We start from the raw sequence: 10,631 nt of genomic DNA, 5'->3' as shown, positions 1-10,631 counted from the left end.
TTTTAAGATTTATTTGCAAGAGAGCAGGAGGAGGGGCAGAGGGAGAGAATCTCAAGCAGACCCGGTGCTGCGTGCAGAGTCCAAGGTGGGGCTCCATCCCACCGCCCTGCGATCACGACCTGAACCAAAACTAAGAGTCCACACTTAACCCACCAGGCCACCCAGGGCCCCAAGGACACACCAAAATTTAAGAAACAAAGAGGTACACGGAGCTCAAGGACAATCCAAAAGAGGAGGAAAGGGAAGGGAATTAAGAAAGAATGTCCAAGAACAGATGGGAGTGTAAAGTGCAGCTGAGAGGACATGTGGCAAGTGTCTACCTTATACCAGGATTAGGAGGCACTGATGGATTTTTTCAAGAAATTTTAGTATGGCAGTGGGGAGAGGGCAGAAGAGTGTGCAGTGAGTTGAGGGATGAATGGAACATGAAAGAATGAAGAATATGCTTAGCACTTTCCCAAAGGCTGAGAAGGGAAGGAGCCAAAAAGGGGGGTACAAGATTAAGGGAAATATTTGAGGGCCTGAATGTGTTTATATGCTGAAGGGAGGTAGCTGACAAGGACACTGGAGGTAAGAGCCAAAGCCCTGGAAGCACTGAGAAGGCATGAGATTAAGAGCAAAAGCGGGGGGCACCTGGGTGGCTCAGTGGGTTAGAGCCTCTGCCTTCGGCTCAGGTCGTGATCCCAGAGTCCTGGGATCAAGCCCCACATCGGGCTCTCTGCTCAGCAGGGAGCCTGCTTCCCCTTCTCTCTCTGCCTGCCTCTCTGCCTACTTGTAATTTCTGTCAAATAAATAAATAAAATCTTAAAAAAAAAAAAGAGCAAAAGTGGGTGGGGAAATTTGAAAGTAGGGGGCAGGTTTCATTCTCTGAATCTGCAGGGGATGGGAGCTGGAGGGTCCCCAGGGACAGCCGACAAAGTGATTCATTTCAAGCCCTTGGACCAATGGGGCAGTAGTTAGAGGGTTTGTGTTTCAGGGTGGAGATAGTAGTAGTGGAGTCAGAGAGACAGATAGTGCCCACGTGGCTGGTGAGACACCTGGAAAGAACAGAGCGCCTGCAAACAGAGGACTGGCTGCGGAGGCAACAACTGTCCTCCTCACTCTGACTAAAAGCAGCATCTGGTGCAACAGGCAACAGCCACCACCACTATTCCAGGTGGACTGGTCAAGCAGGTGCAACAGAGGACCGGAAGGATGTCTTAATTGTGGAGATAAGTGCTCAATAAAGACCAAACCAAATAAAGACCAATAAAGACCAAACATTTGAGGAATGCTATCTCCCTGGAAACAAGATAGTACAACCAACAGAAATCAGGCCTGAGGGCAAAGACAGTAGCACCCTCAGAGTAAATCTTTAATAGCGGGAACTCCATAAGGAGGTAAATGGCTGGTTTTGTTAAGGTAGTTAGTAAAAAACAAATTTAAAAAACATGTTGGACAAAAACTATAATCAAGTTTTATAAACTCAGTTGAGTTGCTGGGGGTTGGGGGTAGGGAAGAAGGAATAGAACACAGGGTTTTTAGGCTGTGAAACTATTTTGAATCATAGAGGCATACTTGTTTCATTGTTCTTAGATTTATTGTGCTACTCAGATAATGGGTTTTTAACAAATCGAAGGTTTAAGATTTCCATGGAGGACATCACTGCAGAGGGGCTGCAAACAGCAGGAGAACTGGAATTCCAAGTGGATCCTGCAGATGGGACCGAATCAAGGCAATCCTGTGATTGAACCTGAGGGAGGAGGTGTCGCTTCCTGGGGCCGAGCAAAGAAAGTGGTTTCCTAAGACGGAATCTAGTCCTGGTGACGATGCTGTGAAGACCGTTGAAGAGACACCAGAGGGTTTAGGATATCATGCATTTTTTCTTTTAGTAAAGGTGTTTCTCCGTTTTCTCACTTGCATTGTTTCCAATGAGAAATCAGCTGTTAACCTTTCTCTTTGTGCCTCTGAGCATCATGTGTCTTTATTTCTGGCCTGATTTTCATAGTTCTGCTCTGATTTAAGCAATTTAGGGTGTGATTTGGTATGAAGAGTGGGTTCCATCTGTCTCCCAGACATTTCGTCTTTCATGTTAGGAGACTGTAATGTAAGTTCTGTGTAAATTTTTCATTTTAGCAGGCAGAGGTTTGGTGGCCAGAGGTTTTTGGGGCCAGGGGCTCAGTGTGGAATTCCTTTGGCAGGTGCTGTCTGGCTGCCCTGGTGCCTCTGGGCAGGGGATGGGAGTCTCAGACTTACTGAGATAGAGGCTTCTGGGCTGGGCTGCTTGTGGCAAGTTCTGGATTTTTATTTTTTTGTATTTTTATTTTCTAAAGATTTATTTATTTGAGAGAGCTTGCACACGTGTGTGAGCAGGGGAAGGGGCAGAGGGAAAGGGAGAGAATCTTTTTTTTTTTTTTTTTTTTTTTAAAGATTTTATTTATTTATTTGACAGAGAGAGATCACAAGTAGACGGAGAGGAAGGCAGAGAGAGAGAGAGAGGGAAGCAGGCCTCCCGCTGAGCAGAGAGCCCGATGTGGGACTCGATCCCAGGACCCTGAGATCATGACCCGAGCCGAAGGCAGCGGCCTAACCCACTGAGCCACCCAGGCGCCCCCAAAGGGAGAGAATCTTAAGCAGACTCCATGCTAAGTGCAGATCCAGACACAGGGCCCTGTCCCAGGACCCTGTGACTGTGACCTTAGCTAAAATCAAGAGTTGGATGCCTAACCAACTGAGCTACTCAGGTGATCCAGGATCTGGATTTAAAAAATTCCTGTTTGTCTTTGTTCTGGGACACAGTTCATTTTGAAATAACTTGATCCTTTTAAGGCTTTCTTTCCAGACACTTGGGTGGGACTAGTGCAGCCATGAGCATCTATTTTCTCATTACCAAGCTCATCCCTCTCCAGCGCACCGCAGATCACAAATCCATTGCGGCTCATGGGAACGTGGACAATTCCTGGCCTTCTGTGAACTCCAGGGGTCATTTTCTCTTCTCCTGCTGGGTGATGCTCTTCCCCACCCGCAGGCAGTTTCCTCAGGGACACATGCTGGTCAGTCTCCAAGGGATGCTCTGGGAGGACCCCACAGCAGGTCTCCAGAGCTGGCTCTCTGTGCGGCCCTCTCTGCTGGGAACTCTAACTCCTCTGGCCTTCCTACATTATTAGTTCCATCTCAAGGTCAGTGCCTGCTGGGGTCCACCTGGGCCTCCCCTTCCCTGGTCCGAGCCAGGCGGGTCTCACTCCAGGTCTCACTCAGAGATCGCTGTCCTGTTTTGCCTGTGTCTGACGTCAGAAAACTGTAGTTCTGTCTCTTTTTTTTTTTTTGCTTTTTGAAATGGGAGGGTTCCCCAGCCCTGTCACCCCATCTTAGGCTAGTATAAGTGTCCTTTCTGTTCTCTTCCTTCTGATGGCTCCTCTTTGTCATTCTCTTCTGCACACTGGAAGAAGCCATCAAATTTGTACCCACACCATCATCTCTTTTTCCAGCATCTGCCCTGCCCTGCGGTGGAGATGTTGCAATGGCTATGGTTTCATCCTGTTGTCCTTTCATTTTAGCCTGTTGTCCCCTTAAGACTTTCTGATTCCAACTGAAAGGTGCAATTCACTGCATTTTCCTAAATATGTGGTTTTCTTCCCTGAAGTCTCTTCCAATCCTACACACTCCCACTTCCAATGTCCTGTTCATCCTGCTTGATATTATTTCTTCTCTACAGAATCCACAGAATCTTTCCAGCTTCCTCAGACTGTTCGGATTTGGCATGTGCAAGCTGATGGACAGAGGTTTGCTCTCCTGTGTGGTAGCAGGTGCCCCCCACAGCTCTTGCCTTGCTGAATGGCATGCCCAGCTCCTGGTGACAGGACTGTCTTGAGCAGACTCGCTAGTGTACTTGTGCCCCAAAGCTCCTGGAGGATGTACTCCATGTGAGTGATGGCATTGTACTAAGCTCTTCAGTTACTGTGGGATGGCTAAGGTCCTGTGCTCCTCATGCCACCTGACACCTGGGACAGGCAGTACTGCATATGGAAGCCTGGGCAGGACGAGGATGCCCTGGGAACTGCCCATCTGCCTGTAAGGTAGGCTTCCCAGTGGCGGCACCACATGACCTGAATGATCTTGAAAGGACACGCAAGACAGCTGTGGAGCTCATCACAAGGCATGGAAGCACTCTGAGGCCAGGCAGGGTCATCAGGGCAGGGCTGGCAGAGTGGACAGGTGACCAGTGACAGTGTGCTCCTACGCTAAGCCCTGGGGGCTTATTTTGGAGGTAATGGGAAGATGTGGCTTGGTGAAAGGCTTGGTGAAAGCCCTCTGGCGGCAAAGTGGGGAGGACGTGGAGGCCATCCCACCAGTTTGTTCTGGTCTCACTGGCATGTCGGCCAGGTCTCCCTCCGTCGTGCTGCTCTCCTGCATCAACTGTGGTGTTTTACACACCTCACTGGTCTGGCAAGGCGCACAGCAACCACAGTGGGATCCATGCTCACTGGACTCCACCTGCTCCCGATCCATCAAGAAACAGCCCAGGGAGACAGGTTGTCTCTTCTCAGACTCACTTGAGGCTGAAACGCCTCAGGAACAGGATACTGGCTCTTCACCCCGGGACTGCCCCCACCTTACGGCTCCTCAGCCTTACCCTGGTTGGGAGTGGGGGGTGGAGGGAAGGACACAGGTGAACAGGGCTCTTGAGGTTGGAATGAATTTTTAAAGAGATGTTTGGGAAGAACAACTGACGAGTACCACGTGGTGTGCATGGGAGCGGAGTGGGGAGCCAGGTCAATGCGGTCTGACCCCAAGAGGATAAAAACCCAACACCGGAAACTGCACAAGACAAGTCAATCCTGTGAGGCCAGAGACTGAGCAGACTCCCTCTGCGCGGGGAGGAAACACTGCTGGGTGTGAACTATGGACCAGTGGCTCGACGGGGAGGCCACACAAGGTGCTATGCCATCCATGGGTAGTTTTCCTGGCCAATGGCCCCTGACAATTACCGCACCCGCCCTACCGTGCTGGGGCCCGGAACCCAGTCTCTCCTCGAGCACTGGGAACACTTGGGCAAGCTCTTCTTCCAGAGGGCCCTGACGTAAGCCAAAAAGTGAACTTACTGAAGAACTCTGGCTCAGTGAACTTGGCAATGAAAATGAATGAGCCCTAAGGTGGATTAAAAAAAAGATTATAATTCAGTCCTTTATACAGCTTAACATGAATAAATAGACATTAACAAGTGAGGTCCCCAAATGCCTTCATCACTGGTTTTTTTTTTGTTTATCACTGGGCTTTTTGAAGAACTTTTTTCAAACCACAATTCTTTCATCAGTTTTGGTAACCCACGGAAACCCAGGGCATGAGTGGGGCCTTCACTGGGCACCACAGAAGCCTGTGAATTACCTGCTGTTACTTTGAGGGAGGAAAGGGGAGTAAGGAGGAGGAAAGGGAGTAAGGAGGGAGGAAAGGGAGTGCTCTCATTTTACAGGTTCTTTGGCAAAGGGAAAGGAAAAAACGTTATTTTGCTAAGACTATTAGCATTTTGCTAGACACACTTTCATGAAGAATAATGAACTTATGACAAACCTGATTTTCCAAGGAGAAACATTTTTTAAGTGGATGAAGTGAAAACGCTCCTGGAATAGACCGTACTTGCTGGAAGAGTTTCGTTAAAGGCTGCAATTGGTGGCTAACCAATTTTACAAATGGTTGGAAGTTTACATTAAACAAATTCTGGTAGATTCTGATAAATCTGCAAGAAGTCTGATTTTGTAGGATTTTGCGATTTTTTTTTTTTTCACATCAACTTTTTAAAAGGCTGTGAGAGGTAACAGAGCAACCCTAGAGAACAGCGGGTGTGTCCTTTGAACAAGTTTAACAGATCTTACAGATGGCCACTGCCTGGAGTTTGTTCACCCTCTGGGATTTTGTTGTTGTTGTTGTTCAACTCCAGAGCCCAGCAGAAGGGCTGTTCCATCTGTTTCCGATGCCATCGGAGGAAGACATGCTGGCTCTGCTCCCAGGTGGCCCGGACTCTGTGGACTGGTCTGGGGGCAGCCAGGTCATGACTAGCATGCTTTTGCCTCCCGTACCCAAGACGGTGTGGAAGTTTGGCAGACTAAGGGCACAGGAAAAATGAAATGTTTAAACTAGTAAATACCAAGGTATATATTCCTTTTAAAGACTGTATGTTCAAACTATTTTAGATCCCGCAAATGCGCTGAACCAGCTCTCTACAAAGCTTTCTCATGAGCTTCGGTCACATGACTGCTCTAGCAGGTGCCAAACCCAGCTTCATCTGCAATGGCAGAAATCACAAACAGCCCTCTGAGCCTGTCAGTGCTTGTAAATGATAGGAGATGAATCAGGGGGTCTTGTTAAGCAGAACCCAAGGCACTGCCCTGAGCCAGAGCTCTGCCAACACTCCAAATACAGTGAATGAAAACACAGATGAGGAGCAAAGGACGCAGACGCGTTAGCACTTGACACTGGAGCCATACACTCGCCCCAGCTCCTTATGACTTTGAAGGGAGGTAATTTGCAGGTGGTGTGCTTGAGGGAAGGGGAGATGTGAGCCTTTCCTTCTGACAAGTCTATCCGGGAACTGCTTCCTCCTGAGTGCGCCCGAAAAACATGCTGCCAACCCATCAAATTCTAAGCAGCAGAGTTATGGGGACACAAGTGGACATTGGAGAAATCTTGGAGCTTCACGTCCCAAGGGCCTGCTCCACTCCCATCTGGCTCAGTACACCCACCCTGGGAAGACAAGAAATCTATTATCACCGGGCTGGTGGAACACATGATCCAGAACCTGAAGTGTTCCTTTGGTCTGAGTGGGGAGGAGATCTCAAGAAACCAAAAAGGCCTGGAAGTCAGGGTTCTACAGCCACTAAAAGATGCCATGCTGCCCCCCGCCCCTGGCCAAGTAGGCAGCACAGTATCAGTTCTCTGCTTCGATGGGCCAGGCTGGGTGGTGTTCTTAACAAGATGGGGTAAAGGGCAGGGCCCTGAGGGATTTCCACTGGACAGAGAGAGATGATTCTGTCATGCAGAAAGGTCATTTTTGAAGAATTACTGGATCTCTGATCCAGAACAGCTGTCCCTTCCATTCCTTTACCTACAACACCCGTTATTTCCATTCACCTGTGGGCGCTGATGTCCCTTCTTCACCTCCATCTGCACCCCCAGCTGTGCAGCCTGGGAGCTGCCCCAACAGCTGTGAGGGGCGTCAGGACTCAGGTGTGTGGGCAGGCCAGCTGCTGGCTGCAGACCTACCGAGCAAAGGCCAGCCCTGGGTCCAGCTGACCAGGTTCCTGGGACATGGGCCAGAGCTCCAATTAAAAGTGTGTTAGTTGGGGCACCTGGGTGGCTCAGTGGGTTAAAGCCTCTGCCTTCAGCTCAGGTCATGATCTCAGGGTCCTGGAATCGAGCCCCGCATCGGGCTCTCTGCTCAGCAGGGGGCCTGCTTCCTCCTCTCTCTCTGCTTGCCTCTCTGACTACTTGTGATCTGTCTCTGTCAAATAAATAAATAAAATCTTTAAAAGAAAAAAAAAAGTGTGTTAAGTTACAGTGCCTCTCACAGGCTTTAGGAGGGGAGATTACTGTTGTCTTCTCACAGGCCCTGAGCCTCCAAGAGGCCAGTGTGCCCTCGATGCAGCCCCACTCTTCCTGCTCCGTGCACCAGTGTGGCCCATCAATCAGCCCCCACCCCCACCCCAATCTAATGGGTACAATTCCTGATTACAAATGGGAAGCACAGCATATATTCCTTCCCTGCCGATCTCCAGGAAGACTGACCTCATAATCAGACTGTATTATAAATTAAGAACAACAATCCAGACTGGGCAGATGGAAGACAGGGGAATCCAGAGGTCAAAGGAGGCTGTCCGTGAACTTGAGTGTGCCAGGCAGGCAGCAGGTGAAAACCATACAAACATTTATTTTGCATTTGATTTCACTCGTTGAGATGTCTAAATGCTGGAGTAATCCATCTGCCTCCTTAGTGTTCTTACCCAGCATGGGCCTGCTGGAATACGGACGGCTACGTGCTGCTGCTGCATCTGATTCCTGGCCCCCAGACCGCCCGGAAGCACAGCAGTCTCAGAAAGCCACAGGTACTGTCTCAGTGACTTCACACACTGGTGGCTGATTGCTGAGGTACCCCTCCTGTCCCTCAGTACATGAGGCTCTGACTCTCTGGCATTGCCCACTGGCTCACAACCACAAGCCTGCTGTGCAAACACCAAGTCCCTGGCCGGTCTGGGCTCCCACCAGTTTCCTCTGGGCAGCATGTGAGAAAGGGCTCCCTGCCTTTTTCCTTTCCTTTCTCTTTTTCAGTTATCATCCAGATCTAGCTTCCAAGGGTTCCAAGACTTCCTCATCCCATCTGGACCCAAAAGCAAGAGCTGATTTTAAAAGCCAAATTCTTGTTTCATTTGGACAGAAGGAATAATGTGTCTTTCATATTTTCTTTGTATTTCTCTTCAATAGTTGCTTGACCCAACATCTTTCTGTCTGCTCTATACAATGAAAATACAAACTAAATGAGAATAGAAAAAAATAATTAAAGCATTAAATTGTACAAATTACAAATCTGTTCCAAAATATACTTACATTAAATAAAATACGCATTTCAGTAAGAGATCTACAGTGAATGACTATGCATTCTGGGAAGCTTCACAACATCTAGGCAGGGCCAACATCCGTGGGAGGAGCTAAGAGAATGTGCATCCAATCACAGTATGTAGCGGGTTTCTTATTGCCCCTCTGCGAGCTACACTGAGCACATCATCAGCATCACTTGTGCAGGGAAGGACTTTGGGAAAAGGGGGAGAAGCAAGCGCTAGCCTCAATTCTGAGTTCGTTACAACTTTTCAGGAATCTCATCAATAGCCTATACAGTACAGTTTCCAAAAAGTAAACATGTTAAGGGAAGCAGACAACTCTTTAGAACCCCAAACACATTTTCTTGATGTATTTATGTGGGACTCTCCATCTACAATGGGCAGTCGTGAAGAGGTTCTTCCTCGGGACAGCATGGTCACAGGATGTGGATGACCCTGTGGGTCTGAGGGGAGCACGAGGACTGGGGAGGGGGAGCTCCCTCTTGGTTGAGGTTGGAGACAAGCCTACAACACACAGTCCACAGCCCCACCGTCTCCTCCTCCTATCATCTGGCATAACGCTTCATGTAGTCTTCCACTTTATTCCGGAAGTCCTCCTGTGGAGCAAGAGGGATCAGAGAGAAAAGGAAGAAGGGAGAGCGAGTTAGCGAGGGAAACAGAGAACAGAACAAGTGGGACCCGCCCAAGTCAAGAAGCCACTGTGAGCTCTCCAGAGCACAGGAAGGACTTGGCCTCCAACCCCCACCCCACCTCCCGCCCCCCAGCCACCAAGGCTGCAGGATAATCAGAAGCCCAAGGAGCAGGATGCCCTCTCCCTATGACTCCAGGGGCCTGCTATGCACAGGAGGCGGGGTGCACACCATGGGGGCCACTGTGCTGGGAGGGCTGTGGGTGGGGACCCAAACACAGAAGCTCTGAGTGGAAGGCAGTCTAAGACCCTTTGTTTTGCAAATGGGGAAAGTGAGGGCCAGAGTATGGTCAAGGTGGCAGTGTAGGTCAAGACAAGGCTCTTGACCTCAAATGCAGATGAGTCAGAGTTGCTGTTCTCCTAGGACGCGTGCCCAGATCTGTCTTCCTAGAACCACCCCCCAGACCCTGTTGCCTATTTAAAACGTGCCCACTTTTCATGGCGTGAGTGAAGCCCACCATCGGAGTGACTACTGTGCCCAGAAGAGCAACCCCCCCCCCCCCCCCCCGCCAGGCATCAAGCAGAGGCCACCTGGGCGCCTGGCCTGATTCCCTGGTGAGGAGAGGACAGTGTGGCCCTTGGTGTCCCCAGGCCAGTATGGGCAGGAAAGTGCCCAAGGTGTGCCCCTCAGGTCTAATGTTAAGACCAGAGTTCCTTGGCCTTGTAGGACTGACCAAGGGGCCCCTGGGGCCACATGCGCCATGAGGGACTTGGAGCTTGCCCACCCCAGAACACATGCCTTCAGTATTCAAGACACTGTGATCTGACAGGTGGAACTCAACCCTCTTACTCCCACAACACGGCTACTAGGTGTTGTAGGATGGCCATGGGGTCACACTGCTTCAGTTGCATCACATGACAGATAAGGCCACAGGCCACAGAGCCCCTGGTAGGCGCTGTGCTGGCTGCACCCTCTTGTGGCCAGTCCTTGCCTGGAGTGGTGTCTAGAAGGGGGCAGAACAAGGAGGAGGCCTCCTCTTCTGCCACACTTAATTCACATGGTGACCCTTTCAAAGTCAGGGTGGGTTGCTGGTTTTAAGGTCTGAAAATGGTTTGGTGGCTTGTCTGCCATCTCAGGTGAGGAAATGGAGAGCTGCTGAGCCTGCACTTGTGGAAAGGACTCCACGAGCCCTGACTTGGCCATTCCCACAGGACCCAGAAGCCAACAGCACCGTCAGCCGCTAGGGAGCCACAGTCACAGCTCATGGGATGTGTAGACCGCACAGGCACTGCTACCGCACAGGCACTGCTCCCCCACCGTCCTGCCCTCAGGTGCTCAGTCTCATCCCCTCTGCTCTCTCCTGGTCCCAGACAAAGCCCAGAGCTCATGGCCTCCAGAAGCCCTCTGTGCTCAGCCT

At 50.1% G+C, this 10,631-nt stretch overlaps 1 protein-coding gene and 1 long non-coding RNA gene across 5 annotated transcripts in view; one reads left to right on the top strand and one right to left on the bottom strand.

The window, feature by feature from the left end:
* Positions 1 to 2,716: 2,716 nt before the first annotated feature.
* LOC125095274 (uncharacterized) lies at positions 2,717 to 8,507 on the top strand. Its single transcript, XR_007125835.1, has 4 exons — positions 2,717 to 5,393; positions 5,425 to 6,777; positions 7,053 to 7,200; positions 7,749 to 8,507. It is a non-coding gene; the product is annotated as an uncharacterized LOC125095274 (long non-coding RNA).
* UBE2F (ubiquitin conjugating enzyme E2 F (putative)) overlaps positions 8,506 to 10,631 on the bottom strand; it is a 54,688-nt gene continuing 52,562 nt past the window's right edge. For all 4 annotated transcript variants that reach the window (XM_047721520.1, XM_047721519.1, XM_047721521.1 and 1 more), the window contains one exon: positions 8,506 to 9,181. In XM_047721520.1, the coding sequence (XP_047577476.1) occupies positions 9,131 to 9,181 (51 nt within the window). In that variant the 3' untranslated portion in view covers positions 8,506 to 9,130. The remainder of the gene's footprint in view (positions 9,182 to 10,631) is intronic.

The sequence above is a fragment of the Lutra lutra genome, chromosome 3 (genome assembly GCF_902655055.1).
Source record: "Lutra lutra chromosome 3, mLutLut1.2, whole genome shotgun sequence".
In the NCBI taxonomy this organism is placed as follows: domain Eukaryota; kingdom Metazoa; phylum Chordata; class Mammalia; order Carnivora; family Mustelidae; genus Lutra; species Lutra lutra.
Note: the sequence above shows the minus strand (reverse complement) of the source record. Positions and strands in the feature narration are given on the sequence as shown.